Source organism: Bos indicus, chromosome 22 (genome assembly GCF_029378745.1).
Source record: "Bos indicus isolate NIAB-ARS_2022 breed Sahiwal x Tharparkar chromosome 22, NIAB-ARS_B.indTharparkar_mat_pri_1.0, whole genome shotgun sequence".
In the NCBI taxonomy this organism is placed as follows: Eukaryota; Metazoa; Chordata; class Mammalia; order Artiodactyla; family Bovidae; genus Bos; species Bos indicus.
Genome location: NC_091781.1, coordinates 56,146,373 through 56,173,549, shown reverse-complemented (window position 1 = coordinate 56,173,549; position 27,177 = coordinate 56,146,373). Strand labels below are relative to the sequence as shown.

Genomic DNA, 27,177 nt, shown 5'->3' with positions numbered 1-27,177 from the left:
GAAGGAAATGGCAACCCACTCCAGTATTCTTGCCCGGAGAATCCCATGGACAGAGGAGCCGGGCAGGCTACAGTCCATGGGGTTGTGAAAGAGTCAGACAGGACTGAGCAACTAACACTTCCACTTTTTTTCCCACTGGTTCACAGAAGATCCCTCCCTCTGATGGGCACTACTGTGGATTACTGCTCCTTGGATCACGAGCTCCTTTGCTTCTAAAAGAGCCAGGATAAAATCCTTACATTTTGTGGGGGGGATTTGTCTCCCAGGGTGGGTCATATTCTGGGATTATGTCCCTGATGTACCTGCCTGATCAGTTTGGTGGTACGGATTGGTGGCCAGTAGGCCATCTGCATGTTCCCTGGCCTTGCTCAGTATACACTCCTTTTCATCCGGGGTACCACAGTGGGCCAGAATAACCGTGATGGCCTGCCAGGTGAGACAGAATGACAACCTCCGCCTGATAAATTCAAACCTGCACACCTCTCCTTACAGATTCACCATGAAAACTGCCACGGGGGTCAGGACCTGAGGACCTAGAGGTGGGAATATTCCCAGAGAGGATTTTTGGACATAGAATAAGGTGAAAGTACTTATTCCTTGAGCTGAGTTGAAAACAAGATTTTGAAAGTAAATGCAGATTAAAGACCCAGAAACTCACAAGATCTGTGGTCAAGAGCAGGGTTCTAGGACAACTTTGTTCTCTTTGGGGAGAGAGAAGCCAGATCCAGTCTTGCATCAGCCTACTCTTAATAAAATTCATCTTCCTGATTAAATTTAACCCAAGCTCAGAAAGTCCTGAGCACAAACGCACACTTTTCCCAGTGTTCCTTGTCCCAAACCTTCTGCAACTTTCTGGAGCCGTGTTGTCCTGTCCCTTATTCTTTGCATTCAGAAATCACCAGCTGTAGGACAGAAGTCACCTTTTTCCTTTTAAGAAGATATATTTCCATTCCTCATACCTTCTTGTCTGCAAACACACATCCTCTCCTTAAGCCACCATGAACTGTCTTTCACGTTAGCAGCCCCTGATTGGAACATCCCATAACCTCTAGAAACATGTGTCTTCCCAAAGCACAATTTCTGTCCTTAATGTGGTGCAAGACGTGTGTCCCGTAAACCCAAATGTGTTTAGTTTCCCTCTCCCAAGATGACAAAAGCAGGTAAACGTAGACCTGTCTAGCAATGAATGTTCCAATGTTTCATGTTATTTGAACTGACCTGGATACTTAGTTTCTTTTCAAGGTGCCAAAATTTGGAGGAACTATTCTAGATGGAGGGCTCCCCTGGTGGCTCAGTGGTAAAGAATCCACCTGCCAATGCAGGAGACCCAGGTTCTATCCTTGGGTCAGAAGATCCCCTGGAGAAGGAAATGGTAACCCACTCCAGTATTCTTGCCTGGGAAATCCCATGGACAGAGAAGCCTGGGAGGATACACTCCATGGGGTTGCAGAGAGGCGGACGTGACTGAGCTACTAAACAGCATTCTTGACGGACATTTCCAAAGCATAACGATTCCTATAGCATTTACCAAAAAGCTCTTTTCACAGTTATATTTGCGTAAAAGTTTAATCGTATCAGGTTATTCTCTGATGATGGATTTTATAACAGAAACAATGTGTACTTCCTGACTTTCAGTAACCCTGGGTACAGTAAAAGTGTCATACTGATAACTCTAAAGACAGGTCTGTATTAAACCCACAAGCTGAAGCCAGATAAGTTCATTTCTACAGAACCGGGGATCTCACAGTTTTCCTGCTGGAATTTAAAAAGGTCTCTTTTCTTCCTCAGTTTGGGATAGATCAGGTAATTCTTGGAGCCCAGGCAGAAGAGTTACGTTGCAAAGGCAGACGAGAGAGACACAAGCCCCTCTTCTTTTTCTTTTTTGTTCTTTAAAATTCCCCCCGAATAACCCAAGGATGGCGTCTCAGGCAGTGTGGGCTGTGTTTGTATTTCGAGGCTTAAATTCTCCACCGTGTCTTGGCAGAGACTTGCAGGAGCTGCCGGACAGACGAAACTACATACAACAAAGACGTCAGTGACAAAAGCTCATAAAGACACAGATAAGACTTCAGGATGAACGGGGTGGGAGTGTAGTGCGTGAGGATCAAGGGAGAGGTAAACGTAGGAGAGACAGAAAAAACCGAGAAAGAGGAAGAGACGGAGAAATTGCCATTTCCACCCGCCCTGCAGGTGTCTGTCCAGACACCAACCTGTGCGCCTCCAGAAAGGGCCAGTGAAGGAGGGGGCACCCTGTCCACTGCTCACGGGGTGAGCAAGCCCGGAAACCAGCCTGGGGTCCGTCATCTTTGGGACTCTCACGCGTGTGTACACAAGTGTGTGGAAATCTGCTGCTTGGGCCCGTTCCCAAGGGGACTTCTCTTGGCGGCAGGGAAACAAAGGTGTGGATATTGGGGGTGATTGGACTTCGAGCCCCGGGCTGAGGTTTGCATGTCTATCACTCATGAGATAAACCTCCCATCGGGAGAGCCTCTGCACTTCCGCTTGTCACCCGTCAGGTGAGCCCTTGGCCAGAGGGGGCAGGTCTCACAAGCTGGGAGAAGCGATGTTGTAGCTGCCCGATGTCCACTCTCTCGGAAGGATAAGATGAGGAGAGGACACAGGGGAGGGGAAAGCATTGCCCAGATGAGGATCCTGAGACCCCCGGGGCCAGGAAGGCAGACTTACCACCTGCGGTGACACTGAAACGAGATTCAGGTGCGCGCGGGTCACGGGGAGGCTTCATTCCATGGTCTTGGACGTGCCCAGATCCTCTCCTGGGAAGTGGGCAACTGTCCATAACTATCCCAGATAGTATGCTACCGACCATGGTTCTTGGCCTCCTAAAACAAGAGAAATCGATCAGAAATTCAGGCAATGATTTATTGCAGTTCCTGCTACAGAAGGAGGAATGAAAACAAGTAACAGGTTCCCTCATTCACTCGCTGAGGTGGGGGCTAATTTGTTCCTCATATGGGGCGAGGGTAGGGATGTGTTCAGGGGTCAGGCCAAAGAACCACCTAGGTGGTCTGTCCATCCCTTTAGAGGTGTGGAGTGCGGGGGGCATGCGCAGCACCCTGCTTTTGCTCACAGCTCATCAGAAGTAGCGGTCGAGTTTTGGGGTTTTTTTGTATCTTCTTGTCCATAATTTGCCTCCACTGCTTCTGTGGTGGCACAGACAGTAAAGAATTAGCCTTCAGTGCAGGAGGCCTGGGTTCAATCCCTGGGTCGGGAAGATCCCCTGGAGGAGGAAATGGTAACCCACTCCAGTATTCTTGTCTGGGAAATCCCACAGACAGAGGAGCCTGGCGGGCCATAGTCCACAGGTTGCAGAGAGGCGGGCACGACTGAGCAACTGTCACGCACACCGTGCGTGTGGTTGTTTGCAGTCCCTTGTAGTCTCTCTGTCCTGTTGCTGGAGAAGATGTTTGTCCAGGTGCCAGCCCTGCAACAAGCAGTCCCAGGTCGCAGCCGGTCTCAAAGCTGTCACCCCAGGCCAGGCCCCTCCTGAAAGCCTCTCCCTCTGCAGCTGGGAGGGCTCGGACCTCCTTAGGGCCCCCTCCCCACGGTTGGAGATGGGGGATGGGACGCAGCTGAGGCCCTGAGATCCTGGCTGACCTGAGACTCCACTGACTTGCAGGCTCTGGTTCCAAAATGAATATTCTCAGACACTGGGTTCTTCCTAGCCAGGAGGCAATAGAGGGTCAATTTGATAAGGTCTGTACAATTTTTGCTGACATCTCGAGTTTTCGGGTAGAGTTTTTTCCGACTTTATTTTGTAAAAATTCATATTTCAGTATAGTTGATTTGCAGTGTATTAATTTCAGGTGTACAGTATACATACATCTATTCTTTAGATTCTTTTTCCGTATAGGTGACTTCAGAGGACTGAGTAGAATTCCCTGTGCTTTGCCGCAGGTCCTGATTAGTCATCTGCTTTATATATAATAGTGTGGATATGTCAGTCCCAGTCTCCCGGTTGATCCCTTTCCCCTTTCTCCCCTGGTAACCAGAGGTTTGCTTTCCACATCTGTGACTCTATTTCTGTTTTATGAGTAAGTTCATTTCTACCATTTTGTATATTCCACATAAAACCAGTATCATATGCTTTTTGTCTTTCTCTGACTGACTTCACTCGGTAAGAAAAAGCTCTAAATCCATCCATGTTGCTGCACACGTCATTATTTTGTTCTTTTTTAGGGCTAATAGTCCATTGTATATATGTACCACATCTTTACCCACTTCTCTGTTGATGAATATTTTGATTGCTTTCATGTCTTGGCTATTGTAAATAGTACTGCAGTGAATAATGGGGTGCATGTATCTTTTTGAATTATGTTTTTCTCTGAGTACATGCCCGGGAGTGGGATTGCTGTATCATCCAGTAATTCTATATTTAGTTTTTTAAGGAACCTTCATACTGTTCTCTCCCACAGTGACTGAACCAATCTACATTCCCACCGGCAGTGTAGGAGGGTCTCCTTTACTCCACACCCTTGCCAGCATTTATTTTGTGTAGACTTTTTGATGATGGCCATCCTGACTGGTGTGCGGTGATTGTTCTGACTTGCCTTTCTCTAATAATTAGTGATGTTCAGCATTTTTTCATGTGCTTTTTGGCCGTCTGTATGTCTTCTTTGGAGAAATGTCTATGTAGATCATCTGCCCATTTTTTGATTGAGTTTTTAATATTGAGCTGGATGAGCTGTTTGTATATTTTGGAGATTAATCCCTTGTCAGTTGCTTTGTTTGTAAATATTTTCTCACAGTTTGTGGCTTGCCTTTTCGTATAGTGGGGTTTGTTTTTTTTTTTTTTGCTATGCAAAACTTTGAAGTTTAATTAGATCCCATTAGTTATTTTTTTAAACTTTTTGTTGAAGTGCAGTTGATTTACATTGCTCTGTTAGTTTCCAGCGTACAGCAAAGTGAGTTATACATGAGCATACGTCGTTGTTGTCGAGCCGCTAAGTCGTGTCTGACTCTCTGTGACTCCATGGATTGTAGCCCACCAGGCTGCTCTGCCCTTGAAATTTCCCAGGCAAGAATACTGGAGTGGCTATCCATTTCCTTCTCCAGGGGAATCTCCCCAAACTAGGGATTGAAGCTGCGTCTCCTACTTGGCGGGTGAATCCTTCACCAGTGAGGCGCCTGGGAGGCCCCCATACACGCGTGTCCGCTCGTTTTTTGGTTCTTTTACCATGCAGGCCAGTACAGAGCACAGAGTGGAGTCCCTGTGCTGTATAGCAGGTTAGTATTAGTTATCTGTCGCATAAATAGGAGTGTGTAACTCTCAGTCCCGGTCTTCCAATTTATGCCCCGCCAGCTTATCCTATGGTAACTGTTGTTTGTCTTCCACATCTGTGCCTCTGCTTCTGTTTTGTAAATAAGGTCATTTGTACTCTTTCTTTAGGTCCCACACACAAGCGAGATCACATACGTGTCTTTTTGTGTCTGACGGACTTCCTTCAGTGACAACCTCTGTGTCGGTCCGTGTTGCTTCAAATGGCCTTGCTTTCTTCCTTTTATATGACTGAGTAATATTCCGTTGTATAGATGTTCCACATCTTTTTCATCCGTCCCTCTGTTGATGGGCATTTAGGTTGCTTGCATGTCCTGGCTACTGTAAATCATGGTGCAGTGAAATGTTGGATTATGGTAGCTTTGTAGTAGTCTGAAGTCTGGGAGCTTAATTTCTCCAGCTCTGTTTTTCCTTCTAGAGATTGCTTTGGCTGTTTGGGGTCTTTTGTGTTTTCATACAAGTTGGAAAATTTTTTGTTCTAATTCTGTGAAAAGTGCCATTGATAATTTGTTAGGCATTGCATTGAACCCGTAGATTGCTTTGGATGGTATAGTCATTTTCACAATGTTGATTCTTTCAACCTAGGAACACGGTATATCTCTCCATTTGTTTGTGTCACCTTTGATTTCTTTCACCAGTATTTTATAGTTTTCTGAGTAGAGTTCTTTTACATCTTTAGGTAGGTTTATACATAGGTATTTTATTCTCGTTGCAGTGGTAAATAGAATGGTCTCCTTAATTTCTCTTTCTGATCTTTCATTGTTAGTATATAAGAATTCAAGATATATATATGTTTTTTTGACTGTGCTGGAACTTTGTTGCTGCACGCAGACTTTCTGAGTTGTGGTGAGCGGGGGCACACTCTCCAGTTGTGGCGTGTGGGCTTCTCATTCCGGTGTCTTCTCTTGGGGGGGCACTCGGGCTTCAGTAGTTGTGGCATGCGGGCTTAGTTGCTCCACGGCATATGGAATCTTCCCAGACCAGGGAACAAGCCTGTGTCCCTGGCATGGGCAGGTGGATTCTCAACCACTGGGCCACCAGGGAAGTCCTGCAAGAGATTTCTGTGGATTCATTTTGTATTCTGCAACGGTGCTGATTTCATTGATGAGCTCTCTTGATGGCATCTTTAGAACTCCCCGTGTAATAATACCATGTCTGCAAACACTGACAGCATTACTTTTCCAATTTGGATTCCTTTTCTCTCTTTTTCTTCTGATTGCCATGGCTAGGACTTTCAAAGCACTGTTGCATAATAGTAGTGAGAGTGAACTTTCCTTGTCTTGTTCCTGATTTTAGAGGAAATGCTTTCAGTTTTTCACCATTGAGAATGAGGGTTGCTATGGGTTTGTCATATGTGGCCTTTATTATGTTGAGATAAGCTCCCTCTATGCCCACTTTCTAAAGAGTTTTTATCATAAATGGGTATTTTGAATTTTGCCAAGCATTTTTTGCATCTATTGAGATGATCATATGGTTTTTATTCTTCAGTTTGTTAATGTGATATATCACACTGGTTGATGTGTGGAATACTGACGAATTCTTGCATCGTTGGGATAAATCCCTCTTGATCCTGGCGTATGATCCTTTAATGTGTTGTTGGATTCAGTTTGCTAGTGTGTGTTGAGGATTTTTGTATCTATGCTCATCAGAGATACTGACCTGTAATTTTCTTTTTTTGTGGTATTTGCCTGGTTTTGGAATCAGGGTGATGGTGGCCTCATAGAATGAGTTAGTGGGTGCTTCTTCCTCTGCAATTTTTTGGAAAGAGTTTCAGAAGGATAGGTGTTAACTCTTCTCTAAGTGTGTGATAGAGTTTGCCTATGAAGCCATCTGGTCCTTGACTTTTGATTATTGGAAGATTTTTAATTACAGTTTTATTTTCAGTACGCATGATTGGTCTGTTTATATCTTCTGTTTCTTCCTGGTTCAGTCTTGGAAGGTTGTACCTTTCTAAGGATTTGTGCATTTCTTCCAGGTTGTCCAATGTGTTGGCATATAGTTACTTGTGAAAGTGAAAGTCGCTCAGTCGTGTCCAGCTCTTTGCAACCCCATGGACTATACAGTCCATGAAATTCTCCAGGCCAGAATATGGGAGTGAGTAGCTGTCCCTTCTCCAGTGGATCTTCCCAACCCAGAGATCGAACCTAGGTCTCCTGCATTGCAGGTGGATTCTTTACCAGCAGAGCCACCGGGGAAGCCCATAGTTACTTATAGCAATCTTTTTTGAGCGTTTGTATTTCTGTGGTGTTTTCATTTCTAATGTTGTTCATTTGAACGCTTTTCCTTTTTATCCTGATGAATCTAGCTAAAGGTTTACCAATTTATCTTTTCAAAGAATCAGCTTTTAGTTTTGTTGGTTTTTAATATTGGTTTTCTTTGTTTGTTTCATTTATTGCCACTCTGATTTTTATGATGTCTCTCCTACTCACTTTGGGTTTTTATTTGTTCTTTCTCTAGTTGCTTTAGGTGTAAGGATAGGTTCTTTGAGATGTCTCTTGTTTCCTGAGATAAGATTCTAATGCTATAAATCCTCTCAGAGCTGCTTTTGCATTGGGATACTTGTGTTTTCATCGTGATTTGTCTCGGTATTTTATGATTTCCTCCTTTGATTTCTTCAGTGATTGATTGGTTGTTTGGTAACATGTTGTCTCACCTTTCTGCGTTTGTGTTTGTTTTTTTTCCCTGTAATATATTTCTAATCTCATAAGGTTGCGGTCAGAAAAGATACTTGATATGATTTCAATGTTTAAAAATGCACCGAGGCTTGATTTGTGACCCAAGATGTGATCTGTCCTGGGAATTGTTCCCTGTGGACGTGAGGGGCAGGTGTACTCTGCTGCTTTGGGATGGAATGCCCGAAAAATACGAATTGAATTTGCCTGGTTTGCTGTGCCATTTAAGGCTTATGTTTGCTTGTTTTCTGCCCAAATGTCCTCTCCGTTGGTGGCATGGGGTGTTAAAGGCCCCCGCTGTTACTGCGTTATTGTTGACTTCCCCTTCTACGGACGTTACCATTTGCCTTATGTATTGAGGTACTTCTGTGTTGGGTGCATACATATTTACGATTGTTCTATCTTCTTCTTGGATGAATCCCTTGATCATTATGTAGTGTCCTTCCTTGTCTCTTGTAGCAATCTTTAAGATCTGTTTTCTCTTATATGAGTATTGCTACCCCAGCTTTCTTTCTTTCTTTTTAAATTGGGGTATAGTTGTTTAGCAGTGTCGTTAGGTTCTGCTGTACAACGAAACGATCAGGTGTGTGCACGCACATGGCCTCCCTCTGCCCCCCACCCGTCTGGGTGACTGCAGAGCACTGAGCCGAGCAGCCTGTGCTGCGCAGCAGGGTCCTCCTAGGCATCTGTTTCACACAGCCTCCCCATTCACCCTGCTCCCCTCCCCACCCCCACGAACACGTGCCCATTCTCTGCATCTGTGTCTGCTGCTGCCCATCAAACAGGTTCATCTAGACCACTTTTCTAGATTCCACGTAGATGCATTAATATACAATGCTTGTTTTTCTCTAACTTACTTCACTCTGATGGTTTCTGGTTCCATCCAGCAATAACCCAATTTCATTCCTTTTTATGGCTGAGTAATATTCCAGTGTGTGTGTGTACACACACACGTGCACGCACACCCATATCTTCATCCATTCATCTGACGACGGACGTCTAGGTTCTTTTCATGTCCTGGCTATTGTAAATAATGCTGCAGTGAACGCTGGGGTGCATGTGTCTTTGTGAATTATGTTTTTTCACCGTATATGCCAAGTAGTGAGATTGCTGGGCCACATAGTAGTTCCATCTTCAGCTTTTAAGGAGCCTCCTTACTGTTCTTCTTAGTGGCTGTATCAATTTACGTTCCCACCAACAGTGTGAGAGGCTTCCCTTTTCTCCACACCCCCAGCAGCGTTCATCATTGTTCATAGATTTTGTGATCATGGCCGTTCTGGCTGGTGGGAGGTGATATCTCATTGTAGTTTTGGTCTGCATTTCTCTAATGATTAATGATGTTGAGCATCTTTTTATGCATGTGTTGGCTATCTTGTGTCTTCATTGGAAAAATGTCTGTTTAGGTCTTCCATCCATTTTTTGATGGACTTGTTGGATTTTTTGATACTGAGCTGCATGAACTGTTGGTGTGTTTTGGAGACTAATCCTCGGTCACTTGGTTTGTTTGTAAATATTTTCTCTCATTCTGAGGGTTGTCTTTTCAAGTTGTTTATGGTTTCCTTTGCTGTGCAAAAGTTTTTCAGTATAATTAAGTCCCATTTGTTGATTTATATTTTCTAGGATGTGGGTCAAAAAAGATCTTGCTGTGATTTATGTCAGAGAGTGTTTTGCCTGTTTTCCTCTAAGAGTTTTATAGTTCCTGGCCTTAACATTTAGGACTTTAATCCATTTTGAGTTTATTTTTGTGTGTGGCATTAGGAAGTGTTCTAATTTCATTCTTTTTCATGTAGCTGTCCAGTTTTCCCAGCACCACTTATTGAAGAGACTACCTTTTCTCCACTGTATAGTCTTGCTGCTTTTGTCATAGATTAGGTGACCATAGGTGGGTGGGGTTATTTCTGGGTTTTCTATTTTGTTCAATTGATCTATATTTCTGTTTTTGTGCCATACCATACTGTCTTGATTACTGTAGCCTGTAGTATAGTCTAAAGTTAGGGAGCTTGATTCCTCCAACTCCATTTTTTTTTAATACAAATTATATACATTTTTTGTCCTAATTCTGGTAGCCAAAGTCTTGGAGCTTCAGCTTCAGCATCAGTCCTTCCAAGGAATGTTCAGGGTTGATTTCCTCTAGGAATGACTGATTTGATCTTGCAGTCCAAGGGACTCTCAAGAGTCTTCTCCAATATCACAATTTGAAAGCATCCATTCTTTGATGCTCAGCCTTCTTTATGGTCCAGCTCTCACATCTGTCCATACATGACTACTGGGAAAAATCATAGCTTTGACTATATGGACCTTTTTCAGCAAAATGATGTCTCTGCTTTTTAATAACACTGTCTAAATTTGTCATAGTTTTCCTTCCAAGGAGCATTATGTATAGTATCATGTCATCTGCAAACAGTACAGTTTTACTTTTCCAAGTAGGATTCCTTTTATCTCTTTTTCTTCTCTGATTGCTGTGGCTAGAACTTCAAAACTATGTTGAATAATAGTGACAAGAGTGAGCTTCCTTGTCCTGTTCCTGATTTTAGAGGAAATGCTTTCGGGTTTTCACCGTTGAGAATGACATTGTCTGTGGGTTTGTCATATGTGGCCTTTATTAGGTTGAGGTAGGTTTCCTCTATGCCTCCTTTCTAAAGTTTTCATCCTAAATGAGTGTTTTGAATTTTGTCAAGAGTTTTTTGCATCTATTGAGATGATTATATGGTTTTTATTCTTCAATTTGTTAATGTGGTATGTCACACTGGTTGACTTGTGGATATTGATGAATCCTTGTAACACCGGGATAAATCCCACTTGATCATGGTGTATGATCATTTAGTGTGTTGTTGGATTCAGTTTGCTAGTATTTGTTGAGGATTTTCGTGTCTGTGTTCATCAGCGATATTGGCTTGCAATTTTCTTTTTTTGTGATATCTTTGTCAGGGTTTGGAATCAAGATGATGGTAGCCTCAGAGAATGAATTTGGGAATGTTCTTCCTCCCAAGTTTTTTGGAAGCGTTTCAGAAGAATAGGTGTTAACTTTTCTCTACATGTTTGATCGATGGGCTTCCCTGTTAGCTCAGCTGCTAAAGAATCTGCCTGCAATGCAGGATACCCCAGTTTGATTCCTGGGCCGGAAAGATCCGCTGGAGAAGGGATAGGCTACCCACTCCAATATTCTTGGGCTTTCCTGGTGGCTCAGCTGGTAAAGAATCTGCCAGCAATGCAGGAGACCTGGGTTCAATCCCTGGGTTGGGAAGATCCCTTGGAGAAGGGAAAGGCTACCCATTCCAGTATCCTGGCCTGGAGAATTCCATGGACTGTATAGTCCGTGGGGCTGCAAAGAGTCAGATACAACTGAGTGACTTTCACATCACTTCTCTAAATGTTTGATCAGATTCACCTGTGAAGCCACCTGGTCCTGGACATTTGTTTGTTGGAAGATTCTTAATTACAGTTTCGATGTCACGACTTGTAACTGGTCTGTTTATATCTTCTGTTTCTTCTGGGTTCAGTCTTGGAAGCTTGTACCTTTCCAAGGATTTGTGCATTTCTTCCAGGTTGTCCCATTTATTGTCGTGTAGTTGCTTGTAGTAATCTCTTATGAGCCTTGCATTTCTGCGGTGTCAGTTGTAAATTTCTCTTCTTTCATTTCTAATTTTACTGATGTGAATCTGTTTTCTTTTTTTCTTGATGAGTCTCTCTAAAAGTTTATAAATTTTATTTATCTTCTCAAAGAACCAGCTTTCAGTTTCATTCTTTTTTTTTTTGCTATTCTCGTCACTCCTACTAACTTTGGTATTTGTCTCTTCTTTCTCTGGTTCCTTTAGGTATGAGGTCATGTTGTTTATTTGAGTTTTCCTGTTTCTGGAGATAAGATTCTAATGCTGTAAACTGCCTCTTAGAGCTGCTTTTGCGTTAAGATTGTTCTGTTTTCATTGTAATTTGTCTCTAGGTATTTTATTTCCTCTTTTGATTTCTTCAGTGATTCATTGGTTGTTAAGTAACGTATTGTTTAATCTCCATGTGTTTGTGTTTTTTACAGTTTTCCCCCCTGTAATTGATTTATCTCATAGTGCTATGAAAACATACTTGATACGATTTCAGCTTTTCAGAACGTGCCAAGACTTGATCTGTGACCCAAGATGTGATCCGTCCTAGTGAATGTTCCATGTGGATTTGGGAGAAAGTGTATTCTGCTGCTTTTGGATGGAATGCCCTAAAATATCAATTGACTCTATCTGGTCTATTGTGTCATTTAAGGCTTATGTTCCCTTATTTATTTCCTGCCCGAATGTTCTGCCCACGGGGGTCAGTGGGGTGTTAAAGTCCCCTGCTATTACTGTGTTATTGTCAATGTCCCCTTTTATGGCTATTAGCATTTGCCTTGTTCCCTGGTAACTCAGCTGGTAAAGAATCCATCCGCAATGCAGGAGACTCTGGTTCGATTCCTGGGTTGGGAAGATCCCCTGGAGAAGGGATAGGCTACCCACTCCAGTATTCTTGGGCTTCCCTGGTGGCTCAGCTGGTAAAGAATCCGTCGGCAATGCGGGAGACCTGGTTGCTCTCCCTGGGCAGGGAAGATACCCTGGAGGAGGGCATGGCAACCCACTCCAGTATTCTTGCCATGGTCAGAGGTGCCTGGCAGGCTACAGTCCATGAGGTTGCAAAGAGTGTGACACGACTGAGCGACTGAGCACAGCACACTGAGGGGCTCCTGTGTTAGATGCATATATACTTCTTCTTGGATTGAGCCCTTGATCATTACATAGTGTCCTTCCTTGTCTCTTACAGCACTCTTTATTTTAATATCTATTTTGTCTGGCGTGAGTATTGCTACCCCAGCTTGCTCTCCTTTTAAAGTTGGGGTATAGTTGCTTTACAATGTTGCTAGTTTTATTGTACAACAAAGTGAATCAGCTGTATGTATACAGATGTCACCTCCCTTCACCCACCCCACCCCTGGAGGTCGCCACAGAGCACTGAGCTGAGCCCCCTGTGCTATCCAGCAGGTCCCCGCTAGCTATCTATTTTACATAGAGTAGTGTATATATGGCAAACCCAACCTCCCAGTTCTTCCCACTTCCCTCCCCCACCCCCAGGTCCGTACATCCATACGTCTGTGTCTCTGTTCCTGCCCTGCACATAGGTTCATCTGTACCGCTTTTCCCAGACTCCACACATATGCATTAAGACACAATACTTGTTTTTCTCTTTTTGACTAACTTCACTATGACAGTCTCTGGCTCCATTCATTTATTTACAAATGACTCAATTTCATTGCCTTTTATGGCTGAGTGATATTCCATTGTGTGTGTGTATACACACATACCAGATATTCATCCATTCATGTGTCAATGTATATTTAAGTTCCTTCCATGTCCTGGCTATGGTAAAGAAGAAAATGAAGTCGCTCAGTCGTGTCTGACTCTTTGCGACTCCATGGACTATAGCCTGCCAAGCTCCTCATCCATGAAATTTTTCCAGGCAAGGATGCTGGAGTGGGTTGCCATTTCCTTCTCCAGAGGATCTTCCAGACCCAGGGATCGAACCCAAGTTTCCCACACTACTGGCGGACTCTTTATCGTCTGAGCCACCAGGGAAGCCCAAAGTGAAAGTGAAAGTTGCTCAGTCATGTCTGACTCTTTGCAACCCCATAAACTGTATAGTTAGTTCATGGAATTCTTCAGGCCAGAATATTGAAGTGGGTAGCTGTTCACTTCTCCGGGGGATATTCCCAACCCAGGGTTCGAACCCAGGTCTCCCTCATTGCAGGTGGATTTTTTTTTTTTTTTAAACCAACTGAGCCATTAGGGAAGCCCAAGAATGCTGGAGTGGGTAGCCTATCCCTTCTCCAGTGGATCTTCCCAACTAAGGGATAGAACCCAGGTCTCCTGCCTTGCAGGTGGATTCTTTCCCATCAGAACTATCAGGGAAGCCTTGGCTATTATAAAGAATACTGCAGTAAACATCGCAGTGCGTGTGTCTTTTTGAATTAAGGTTTTTTTTTTTCATGGTATATGCCCGGTAGTGGGATCCCTGGATTATATGGTAGTTCTATTTTTAATTTTTTAAGGAACCTCCATGCTGTTTTCCATACTGGCTGTATCAGTTTACATTCCCACCAACAGTGTACCCTCTCCAGCATTTATTGTTTGTAGATTTTTTTTTATAATAGCCATTCTGACCAGTTTGAAGTAATATGTCATTGTACTTTTGATTTGCGTTTCTCTAATGATTAGTGAAGTCGAGCGTATTTTCATGTGCTGCTTGATCATCTGTATGTCTTCTTTGGGGAAATGTCTATTTAGGTCTTCTATCCATTTTTTGATTGGCTTGTTTGTTTTTTTGATATGGAGCTGCATGAGCTGTTTGCATATTTTGGAGTTTAATCCTTTGTCAGTTGCTTCATTTGCAGATATTTTCTCTGATTCTCAAGGTTGTCTTTTTTGTTGTGTTTATGGTTTCCTTTGCTGTGAAAAAGCTTTTAAGTCCCATTTATTTATTTTTATTAAAAAATTTTATTAGCGTATAGTTGCTTTAGAATGTTGTGTTAGTTTCTACTGTAAAGTGAATCAGGGGTGTGTGTGTGTGTGTGTGTGTGTGTGTATGTGTATATCTTCTTTGGATTTTCTTCTCATTTAGGTCATCACAGAGCGTTGAGTGAAGTTCCTTGTGCTATGCAGTAGGTTCTCTACACTCTCCCGATTCATCCCATTCTCCCCTATCCCCTTGGTATCCATACATTTGTTCTTTATGTCAGTATCTCTATTTCTGCTTTGTAAATAAGATCCTCTGTACAAAATTTTTTCAGACTCCACACATGCGTTAATAGATGATATTTGTGTTTCTCTTTCTGACTTCACTCTATGACAGTCCCTGGCTCCATCTACGTCTTTACAAATAACCCAATTTCATTCCTTTTTATGGCTGAGTAATATTCCGTCAAAAAAGATCTTGCTGTGATTTATGTCAGAGAGTGTTCCGCCTATGTTTTCCTCTAAGAGTTTTATGGTTTCTGGCCTTATAATCCATCTTGACTTTAATTTGTGTATAGTGTTAAGGGGTTCTAATATTATTCTTTTTCATGTAGCTGTCCAGTTTTCCCAGCACCACTTATTGAAGAGACTCCCTTTTCTCCATTGTATATTCTTGCCACACTTGTCATAAATTAGGTGACGGTTGGTGCCTGGGTTTATTTCTGGGTTTTCTATTCTGTTTCATTAACCTATACTTCTCCTTTTGTGCCATACCATATACTCGATGGACGTGAGTCTGAGTGAACTCCGGGAGATGGTGATGGACAGGGAGGCCTGGCATGCTGCGATTCATGGGGTTGCAAAGAGTCAGACACGACTGAGCAACTGAACTGAACTGAATATACTGTCTTGATTACTGTAGCCCTATAGTATAGTCTAAAATCAGGGAGCTTAATTCCTTCAGCTCTGTTTTTTTTTTTTTTTTAATACAAATTATAAATTGTTTTGTTCTAATTCTATGAAAAATGCCATTGGAAATTTGATAGGGATTGCACTGAATATGTAGATTGCTTTGGGTAGTGTTGTCGTTTCTACAGTCTTGGTTCTTCCAACCCAAGAATGTGGTGTATCTCTCTATTTGTTTGTGTCGTGTTTGATTTCTTTTATCAGTGTCTTATTAGAGTTTTCCAAAAGTGTGTCTTTTGCCTCCTTAGGTAGTTTTTTTTTTTTTTCCTGCTATTTTATTCTTTTTGTTTCAGTGGTCAGTGGGATTGTTTCTTAATTTCTCTTTCTGATCTTTCCTTGTTAGCATACAAGAATGCAAGAGATTTCTGGGTATTCATTTTGTATCCTGCAACAGGACCAATTTCATTGAGCTCTGGTAGTTTTCTGGGGGCATCTTTAGAATTTTCTATGTATAGTATCTGTCATCTGCAAACAATGAAAGTTTTACTTTTCCAATTTGAGTTTCTTTTATCTATTCTTCTTCTCTAATTGCTGTAGCTAGGACTTCCAAAACTATGTTGAATAATAGTGTTTAGAGTCAGCTTCCTTATCTTGATCTTAGAGAAAATGCTTTTAGGTTTTCACCATTGAAAATGACGTGTTCTGTGGGTTTTGTCATTTATGGCTTTTATTATGTTGAGGTAAGTTTCCTCTATGCCTACTTTCTAAAGTTTTTTTTTTTTTTTGTATCATAAATGGGTGTTTTGAATTTTGTGAAAGTGTTTTGTGTCTATTGATATTATCATATGGTTTTTATTCTTCAATTTATTAATGTGATGTATCACACTGGTTGGTTTGTGGATACTGAAGAATCCTTGCATCATTGTGAGAAATCCCACCTGTTTATGGTTTATGATCATGTAATGTGTTGTTGGATTCAATTTGCTAGTATTTGTTGAGGATTTTTATGTCTGTGTTCATCAGTAATATTGGCTTGTCATTTTCTTTTATTGTGGTATCTTTGGCTGATTTTGGAATCGGGATAATGGTGACCTCATAGAATGAGTTTGTGAGTGTTCCTTCTTCCACATATTTTTGTAAGAGTTTCAGAAGAATAGGTGTTAACTCTTCTCTAAATGTTTGATCAAATCCACAGCCATCTGGTTCTGGACTTTTGTTTGTTGAAAGATTTTACATTACAGTTTCAACTTCATGACTTGCAATGGGTCTGTTGATATCTTCTATTTCTTGCAAGTTCAGTCTTGGAAGGTTGTACCTTTCTTAGGATTTGTGCATTTCTCCTGGTTGTCCAATTTATCACCTTAGAGTTGCTTGTAGTAATGTCTTGTGAGCCTTTGTGTTTCTACAGTGTCAGTTGTCATTTCTCCTTTTTCATTTCTAATTTTATTGATTTGAGTCCTCTCCCCTTTTTTTTCTTGATGAGTCTCTATGAAAGTTTACCAATTTCAATTATCTTTTCAAAGAACCAGCTTTTAGTTTCATTGATTTTTTTTTGCTATTGTCTTCATTCCCATTTATTTCTGCTCCAATTTTTATGATTTCTTTCCTTCTACTAACTTTGTGTTTTGTTTCTTCTTTCTCTAGTTGCTTTAGATATAAGGTTAGGTTGTTTTTTTTAAATTTATTTTTTTAATTGAAGGATAATTGCTTTACAGAATTTTGTTGTTTTCTGTCAAACCTCAACATGAATCGGCAGGGTTACGTTGTTTATATGAGAGTTTCTTGTTTCTTGAGCTAGGATTAAAGTGCCTTATATACCCTTTTAGAACTGCTTTTGCTATATCCCACAGGTTTTGGGTGGTAGATTTTGTGTTGCTGTGTTTGCACTGTGATTTGTTTTAATGTATTTTTTCTTTCCTCTTTGATTTCTTCAGTGATCTGTTGGTTATTTACTGGTGCATTGTTTAGCCTCTGTGTGGTTTTTTGTTTTTGTTTTTAATGTAATTTCTAATCTCATAGTGTTGTGATTGGAAAAGATGCTTGATACAATTTCAGTTTTTTTTAAATTTACCAAGGCAGAAAGTGAAGAGGAACTAAAAAGCCTCTTGATGAAAGTGAAAGTGGAGAGTGAAAAAGTTGGCTTAAAGCTCAACATTCAGAAAACGAAGATCATGGCATCCGGTCCCATCACTTGATGACAAATAGATGGGGAAACAGTGGAAACAGTGTCAGACTTTATTTTGGGGGGCTCCAAAATCACTGCAGATGGTGACTGCAGCCATGAAATTAAAAGACGCTTACTCCTTGGAAGGAAAGTTATGACCAACCTAGATAGCATATTCAAAAGCAGAGACATTACTTTGCCAACAAAGGTCTGTCTAGTCAAGGCTATGGTTTTTCCTGTGGTCATGTATGGATGTGAGAGTTGAACTGTGAAGAAAGCTGAGTGCCGAAGAATTGATGCTTTTGAACTGTGGTGTTGGAAAAGACTCTTGAGAGTCCCTTGGACTGCAAGGACATCCAACCAGTCCATTTTAAAGGAGATCAGCCCTGGGATTTCTTTGGAAGGAAGGATGTTAAAGCTGAAACTCCAGTACTTTGGCCACCTGATGCGAAGAATTGACTCATTGGAAAAGACTCTGATGCTGGGAGGGATTGGGGGCAGGAGGAGAAGGGGACGACAGAGAATGAGATGGCTGGATGGCATCACCGACTGGATGGACGTGAGTCTGAGTGAACTCTGGGAGTTGGTGATGGACAGGGAGGCCTGGCGTGCTGTGATTCATGGGGTTGCAAAGAGTCAGACATGACTGAGCGACTGAACTGAACTGAACTGATTTGTGACCCAAGACACAATCTATCCTGGAGAATGTTCCATGTGCATTTGAGAAGAAAGTGTATTCTGTTGCTTTCGGATGGAATGTCCTATAATATCAGTTAAGTCTATCTGGTCTCTTGTGTCTTTTCATGCTTGTGTTTCCTTAATTTTCTGTCGGGATCATGTATTCATTGGTGTGAGTGGGGTGTTAATTTCCCCTGCTATCATTGTGTTACTGTCAATTTCCTCTTTTATGGGTGTTTGACGTGTTGTTCTGAGGTGCTCCTAAGTTGGGTGCATCAGATCAGATTTTCTTTATTGTTTGGATTTTTGGTTGTTGTTGGTCTTCTTTCTTCCCTCTTTTATCTCTTGTGGTTTGATGACTAGTGTTGTGGGTTTTTGTTCTTTTGTTTGTTTTTACCTACACTGGGTCTTCACTGCTGTGTGAGGGCTGTCTCCAGTTGCGCTGAGTGGGGCCACTCTCTAGCTGTGGGGTCTGGACTCCTCACTAGAGTGGCTGCTCTCACTGTGAAGCACAGGCTTTAGGGTGATGGGTTCAGTACTTGTCATGCACGGGCTTAGTTGCCTCACAGCATGTGGGATTTTCACGTCCCAGCAATCAAACCTATGTGTCCTGCCTTGGCAGGTGGATTCTTGACCACTGAGCCACCAGAGAAGCCCCCTCTTGTTGTGTTTGGGTGACTTTTTCTTTTGTATGTGTGTATCTATTGTAGTTTTTTGTTTTGTATTAATAGTTCCCATGAGATTTTGATACAGCAATCTGTATATGTACAAAGTTCTATTTTTCCATTTTAATATGTGAGATATATATATATATATATATATATATATATATATATACATACATACACATATATATAGGCTTCCCTGGTGGCTCAGTGGTAAAGAATCTGCCTGCAGTGCAGGAGTCCTAGGAGATGCTGGTTTGATCCCTGGGTCAGGACGATCCCCTGGAGAAGGAAATTGCAACCCACTCCAGTATTTTTGCCTGGAAAATTTCTTGGACAGAGGGGCCTGGTGGGCTACAGTCCTTGGAATTGCAAAGAATCAGACACAGTTGAGCAACTGAGCACATCTGCCTTCATATATGTTTATTAATATTAGCTACTTGATTCCTTTTCTGAGTCTTCAGTTTTTAGATATTGGTTAGAAATCAACATTTCTAATCACCATGTTTAAATTAGGTTTCATATTTAAACCACTTTTCTGTGCTTTATGGTGACTGACAGCTTCTAACACTGTCTCCCTCCTCACCTGGATCCTACTCTTTTTTGCAACAATTTAAAAATAGCGGCTTATTGGGATATCTCAGTAAATCACAGAGCATGCAGTTCGCCCACTTAAAGTGTGCAGTGGCTTTTAGCACATTCACAGTTGTGGCCCGTCTCTACTGCGAATGTTAGAATATTTTCATCTCCTCTAAATAAAAACCTGTACCCAGTGGTAGTCACTCACCGTCTCCACCCGCCTTCCAGCCCCTAGCAACCACGAGTCTACTTTTTGGCTCCGACTTGCCCGTTCCTGACATTTCATATCAGCTACATTATACAACATGTGACTTTTTTGTGACTAACTTCTTTCACTCTGCCTCATCTTTTCAAGGGAGTTCCTCATTCCTCCTGTTGGCTGTGTGACGTTCTGGCTGTACTGAGTCTTGTTTATCCGTTCACCTGTTTATGCACTTTGGGGTTGCTTCTGCTTTTGAACTATTATAAATAATGTAAGGAGCTTCCCTGGTGGCTCAGTCCATAGAGAATCCACCTGCAAATCAGGAGACAAAGCGGGAGACGCAGGTTCGATCCCTGAGTCAGGAAGATCCCCTGGAGGGGCACCCCTCTCCAGTATCCTTGCCTGGGAAATCCCGTGAACAGAGGAGTCCATGGGGCCATAAGAGTCGGACTCGACTTAGTGACTAAACCAAAAATAATGCTTCTATGAACATCTGTATGTGTATTTTTGTGTGGACATATATTTTATTTTCTCCTGGGTATATACCCAAGAGTGAAATCCTTTTCTTGTTATGATGAAAGCTTTCAAAAGGACACAAAAGCAGACTGATGGCATGGTGCCAGCCCTGCCCCCACAGCCCCATGCACCCATCAGTCAACTTCAGCAGCTAACAGCTCGTGGTTACCCTTGTTCCACCACTGCGTCATTTCAGAGTAAGTGCCACGCTTATCATTTCATCTGTAAACTGTTCGGTATTTATCTCTAAAAGATGAGAATCTCTTAAAATAATTGCACTGCCATCAGCACACCGGAAGCAATATCATCCTTCAGTTCAGTCCAGTCGCTCAGGCGTGTCCGACCCTTTGCGACCCCATGAATCGCAGCATGCCAGGCCTCCCTGACCATCACCAACTCCCGGAGTTCACTCAAAGTCACGTCCATTGAGTCGGTGATGCCATCCAGCCGTCTCATCCTCTGTCGTCCCTTTCTCCTCCTGCTCCCAGTCCCTCCCAGCATCAGAGTCTTTTTCCAATGAGTCAACTCTTCATATCAGGTGGCCAAAGTACTGGAGTTTCAGCTTTAGCATCATTCCTTCCAAAGAGATCCCAGGGCTGATCTCCTTCAGAATGGACTGGTTGGATCTCCTTGCAGTCCAAGGGACTCTCAAGAGTCTTCTCCAACACCACAGTTCAAAAGCATCAATTCTTCGCTGCTCAGCCTTCTTCACAGTCCAACTCTCACATTCATACATGACCACAGGAAAAACCATAGCCTTGACTAGACGGACCTTTGTTGGCAAAGTAATATCTCTGCTTTTGAATATGCTATCTAAGTTAGTCATAACTTTCCCTCCAAGGAGTAAGCGTCTTTTAATTTCATGGCTGCAGTCACCATCTGCAGTGATTTTGGAGCCCAAAAAAATAAAGTCTGACACTGTTTCCACTGTTTCCCCATCTATTTCCCATGAAGTGAGGGGACCAGATGTCATGATCTTCATTTTCTGAATGTTGAGCTTTAAGCCAACTTTTTCACTCTCCACTTTCACTTTCATCAAGAGGCTTTTTAGTTCCTTTTCACTTTCTGCCATAAGGGTGGTGTCATCTGAGATTATTGATATTTCTCCTGGCAATCTTGGTTCCAGCTTGTGCTTCCTCCAGCCCAGCATTTCTCATGATGTACTCTGCATAGAAGTTAAATAAGCAGGGTGACAATATACAGCTTTGACGTACTCCTTTTCCTATTTGGAACCAGTCTGTTGTTCCACGTCCAGTTCTAACTGTTGTTCCATGTCCAGTTCTAACTGTTGCTTCCTGACCTGCATATAGGTTTCTCAAGAGGCAGGTCAGGTGGTCTGGTATTCCCATCTCTTTCAGAATTTTCCAGTTTATTGTGATCCACACAGTCAAAGGCTTTGGCATAGTCAATAAAGCAGAAATGGATGTTTTTCTGGAACTCTCTTGCTTTCAAATATCCCAGTGTCCACATGTGTCTAGTTGCCTTTTCTGCCCCCAGTCAGATTGTTCAGATCATACTCTGAGTCTGAGCAAGGCCCCTACGTTTGCCTCTGGTTGAAGGGTCTCGTAGGATCTTTCCTTTTTGGAGCCTTTCCCACGTTTATTTTTCCTCCTTGCTTATTTGTAGGAGGCACTGGATCACGTGTCCTGGAGAGTTCCTCATATCTGGGTTTTACTGATTTCATGTGGCCCTTGCATTTCCTGTAAAATGTTAGATCTAGACAACTGGCCTGGTGTAGGGTTTTTGTTTTTTTGAGTTATTTTGGCGCACTGGGTCTTGGTTACAGCGTGTGAGCTCCTCATTGCTGCGGCTTCCTGATGCGGGCACAGGCTCTGGGACACGGGCTTCCGAGGTTGTGGACGCAGCGCTGAGGCCCCGGGGCGCGTGGCATCTTACTGCCCAGAACAGAGGCCGAACCCGTGTCCCCTGCACTGGCAGGTGGCCTCTTAACCCTGGGTCACCAGAGAGGGGATCCCAGTGTTGTTTACTAAAAGGACCCTTTAACGTTTCTTAATAAGCCTTCTTGGAGGGCTGTTGTGTGCCCAGCCCCACGGTGGGCCCCGGGAGAGTGTGGCTGGTCAAGATCAGGGGTGGGTGGGGCTGGGGGAATGCATACGTGAGTCCCTGGGCTGCTTGCCCACCGGCCACAGGGACTGGCCAGCACCCAGCTGGTGCTTCCCTGGGCACGTTTGTCAGCTGGGGGCCTGGGGGCGGTCTGGGCCCTGGGTGAAGTCCTGCTGCCCCCCGCCCCCTGCAGCAGTCTGGGCCCTGGGTGATGTCCTGCTGCCCCCCGCCTCCCGCAGCGGTCTGGGCCCTGGGTGACGTCCTGCTGCTCCCCACCCCCGCCCGCAGGCCTGGCCCGGGGCGCCGTCCGGGCGCCGCGCCGCCACCCTCCGGTGCTGCGCATGGTGCTGGAAGCACTGCAGGCCGGGGAGCGGCGCCGGGGTACCTCGGTGGCAGCCATCAAGGTCTACATCCTGCAGAAGTACCCGACGGTGGACGCCCTCCGGCTCAACCACCTGCTGAAGCAGGCCCTGGCCACGGGCCTGCACCGCGGCCTGCTCATCAGGCCCGTGAACTCCAAGGCCAAGGGGGCCACCGGCAGCTTCAAAGTGAGTGCCGGGTGGTGGGGGGGGGGTGGGGGGGAGGTGCCAGGTGGTCCCGGGGTGTGGCGAACTTGGCCCCAGGCTTGAACTCCAGCTCCAGCTCTTTCTTCCCGAGCTCTGGGTGCTGTTCCCTCTCTCCTCCTGTCTGTTCTTTGTCCTCTGTCTTCACCCAGATGCCCCCTGCTTGCTCCCCCCACCCCCCCGGGGAGGCTGAGCCCCGACACGGCCCCCGTCACCCTGCTGCACCCTGCTCCTTCCTTGCTGGGTGGGACCCATGACCAGAGACTGTTTCAGCTGTTTCACTTCCGGGTCCTTGGTGCCCATGACCCCTTCCTGGAATTCCTTTACCAGGGGCGGCCCAGACCCAGCCTTGGCCCCTTCAAGGTCACAGCCTTGGGGTTTGCTCCCCACACTCCCTGGCTCCAAAACCGGGGCTGACGCCTCTCTGAGCCAACACATCCTCCTCTCTTAAAGGGTCAAGTCACCCAGAGCTGAGAGCAAATTTGGCACAAAATTCAAACCACAGGGTCGTGACTGCCAGCTGCCACCAGGGACATCTTGGATCCCAGATCCCAGGGACCCGGACCTGGGATCCATCTTGTCACTGCTGTGCTCCAGCATGTAGCAGTTCCTCTGACAGTCACCGTGGAACTTGGTGGAACATTCTCAAACTGCCAGTTCCAGTCCCTGTGGGAACAGGCTAGCTGTGCTCAGGGACACCCCCTCCTGGGACTCTGAGTGTGTGGGTCTGAACTTCGACAGCTGCCATGGCAAGGCCAGGGGCACAGGGTGGAGTGAAGGGGAAGCAGGAGAGAGAGTGCTGGGGGTGTGTGTGACTGGGAGGCAGTCAGGAAACTGGACCAAGGGGTGGGAGGCAGAGAAGGGGGTGTCGGGTACCATGGAGTCAAGATGTGTGTGTGCTGGGAGTGGGGGTTGTTTTCTGGTCATGGTGGGTAACGGGGACCCATGAGGATTCAGGGATGTTGGGGAGCAGCGTCATCAGAGCTGGGCTCTAGAAGGGCAGAGCCAGGGGCCCTTGCGTGCCCCTGCTGCTCACACCCTCCCTGATGACCCCATTGTAAAGATGGGAAGACTGAGGCCCAAGCGGGGAGGGAAAGACTTGGACAGGTCGAGTTGCATGGCTGGAGTTGGGGCCCATCTGCCCTCCACGTCCATGTTCAGCTGCAGAGCAGGAAGCAGCCAGGAGACCTGGGGATGTGGTGGCATGAGGCGGGGGCAGGGGTGGTGGTGTCAGGGCCACAGTCCACAGGGAGGTGTTGGGGGGGGTCAAAGGAGCTTCACGGGTTAGCATGAGAAGACAGCATCAGAGCTCACAGTATGTGCTGGGCTCGGGGGCAGGGGCGGGAGGTACGTGCCTGCCACCTACCCAGGGAACGGGGAGAACGCTGGGTGAGTTTTGCAGACTCGAGTCCTGTAGCTCCTCCATGGCGGCACCTCTCTCGTGGTGCGGGGGGTGGCATGCACTGCTGGCTTCCGGCTTTTAGGAGGCGGTTGTGCCCCAAGCCCTTGGCCGCCTTCTTCGCCCCCTCCCTGGGGATGGGGGCTTCTTTGAGCCTCACGCAGGGTGTCGGGGCAGAAGATGCCCAGATCTCTGCTCTCACTTCCACCCCGTTCTCTCCTCTGCCAGTTAGTCCCCAAAGACAAAAGGAAAATCCCACCCAGGAAGACGGCCCCCAGGATGCCCTGTCAGGCTGAGGGGAAGGACCCCAAGAAGCCGAGTGAGTCAAAGAAGGACCCTGCCAACACAGTCGAGGTGAAAAAAGGATCCAGGAAGCCCAGAGAGGAGAGGGCAGCTCCCTCCAAACCAGGCGCAGCCAAGAAGGCCCCCAAGAAAGGCACGCAGACCAAGGACCCAGAGCCAAGGCTGGGTGAGGCCAAGAAGTCCTCCCGACGGCCGGACAAGGCCGCTCAGGCCCCTCCCAGTGCCGGTGGGCCTGGCCGGAAGTCGAAGGTCAAAGAAAGAGGGAGCCGCCAAGGTATGGGTGTGAATGGGGTGGGCATGGGATGGGGTTTCTGGCAACCACTGGCCACGAGTTGGGATGGAGGGGTCAGTTCTGGGGAGGAGGGGCTGTCTACTCAATGTGCCCTAGGACACTTGGCTTGACCCGGAGAGACAGAGAACTCATGGTAGCTGGTGGGGGTGGGAGGAGGGGTCAGGGGAGGCTTCCTGGAGGAGGTGGCCCATGCAGGAGACCAGCTTGTGCAAAGGCCTGAAGGCATGAAGAACGTGGCTGTGCTAAGCTGTGCTTAGACGCTCAGTCATGTCCAACTCTGCGGCCCCATGGACTGTAGCCTGCCAGGCTCCTCTGTCCATGGGCGATTCTCCAGGCAAGAATACGGCAGTGCGTTGCCATGCCCTCCTCCAGGGGATCTTCCCAACCCAGGGATCGTACCCAGGTCTCCCACATTGCAGGTGGATTCTCTACCATCTGAGCCACCAGGGAAGCCCCAAAGGTGGAAGAAGTCTAAATAGTCCTGTCTGTGTGCATCGGGGGTGGGAGAAGGGGACGCTGTGAAGGGCGGCGGGAGGCTGGACTTGATTGGTGAGGAGCCACAGAAAGACCCTGAACAGGGGACACTTAGGGCCCAAGGTGCTTTTTTTCTTACGAATCTAAAAAAAAACACAAAACTATAAAAATTGGAGTGTGATTGTTTTACAATGTTTTTCTGCTGAGCACCGATGTGAATCGACTATATGTATACATACATCCCCTCCTGGTGATCCCCCTCCCACCCCTCTAGTCATCACAGCACCGAGTCGAGCTCCCTGTGCTGTACAGCAGCTGCCTGCGAGCTCTGTGTTTTATACACGGCAGTGTGTATATTTCAGCGCTACTCTCTCAGTTCGTCCCACCCTCCTTCCCCGACTGTCCAGAAGTCTGTTCTCTATGTCTGTCTCTCTCTTCCTGCCCTGCAAAAAGGTTCGATCCCAGTTTTCTAGATTCCATGTATATGCATTAATATATATTTGTTTTTCTCGTTTTGACTGACTTCACCCTGTATGACAGTCTCTAGGTTCATCCACCTCAGTAGAACTGATTCAAATGCAGTCCTTTTCATGGCTGAGTAATACTCCTTGGTATAAGATAGACCACAACCCCTTCATCCATTCCTCTGTTGATAGACATCTAGGTGGCTTCCATGTCCTGATTGTTGTAGATAGTGCTGCAATGATCAGGGTGGGCACATGTGTCTTTTTGAATTATGGTTTGCTCAGGATACATGCCCTCCTGGTGGGATTGCTGGGTCACGTGGTGGTTTTATTCCTAGTTTCGTAGGGAAATTCTATACTGTTCTCCATGATGGTTTTTATCAAGTTATGGAAAGACTCTGAACAGGGGACAGGCAGGGCCTGAGGCATTTTTTAAAATGTATCCTGGCCGTCACATGGAAGATGGATTGAAGACATGGGGCTGACAGCCCTGTCGGGGGCCTTCGGCGTGGGTGGATGGGGAGCTGTGAATGGAATGAGGGATGGTTGCCCTCCTTCCACTTAATCCTCCTGCTGTCCCGTGGGCAAGAGGCTGCGACCTTCAGTTGGCAGACTCGGGCACCAGGCTCAGAGAGACTGAACAACTTGTCCCAGGTCACACAGCCTGCAAGTGTCAGCGTGAGGACTGGGCCGTGGGCGGGCTGTGGGGCCCCTCAAGCCTGCTGCTGAGCGGCACCTCCTCCGGAAAAGTCTGTCTCACACGGCATCCCCTCTTCCAGCAGATACCAAGGCCCACAGGAAAACACAGCCTGGAAGTCAGAGTTCAAAATCCACGGTCACCAAGGTAGGTGTCGGGGTAACTTCCCTTGTCTTGATCTCCAGTGGCCAGAGCTCGAGTGTTCCCCCCTAAGCCCGGGGCGGGGGTCAGATGAGGAAGAGGGTAACTTACTTCATTTTCCTCTGCTCCCAGCCCTCCAGTGCCCGGAGGATCACCGTCGCCACCTTATAGATAGGGGGCTGAGGCTTAGAGAGGGGAGGGCGCTTGTCGAAAGCAACCTAGAGCTGGGGTTTCAACCCTGAGTTCGTGGGCTCTGCGTGGTGTGCCCAGCCCTGCCACCTTCTCCTGGTTTGCTTTCTTACAGGGTGAGAATGGTGCTCCCCTGGCCAAAAAGAAGATGGGGGGCAAGGTCCCTAAAGAGGCTGCTGGGGAGGGGCCCAAAGCCAAGGCCCCTGTTCCTCCCAAGGGTGCTGGGTCCAAGAAGGAGCCTGGACCACTGGCTGGGAAGGCTGAGGCCTCTAAGGGCCCGAGAAAGCCTGGCATCCCCACCAAGTCTTCAGTGTCCAAAGCGGCCAGCAAGAAGGCAGAAGCCGAGGGCTAGAGGCAAGGTGGAGAGATGCAGATTCTACTTTTTACTCCCCTAGAAACTGTCACTCTGTTTATTTCACTGGAACCTATTTATCAATAAAGCTTTTTTT

The 27,177-nt window shown here is 45.5% G+C and overlaps 1 protein-coding gene across 1 annotated transcript; it reads left to right on the top strand.

The window, feature by feature from the left end:
* Positions 1 to 421: 421 nt before the first annotated feature.
* H1-8 (H1.8 linker histone) lies at positions 422 to 27,177 on the top strand. Its single transcript, XM_070777069.1, has 5 exons — positions 422 to 433; positions 22,446 to 22,754; positions 24,397 to 24,745; positions 26,484 to 26,545; positions 26,844 to 27,177. The coding sequence occupies exons 1-5, from the start codon at positions 422 to 424 to the stop codon at positions 27,078 to 27,080; spliced, it is 969 nt and encodes a 322-aa protein (XP_070633170.1). The 3' UTR covers positions 27,081 to 27,177.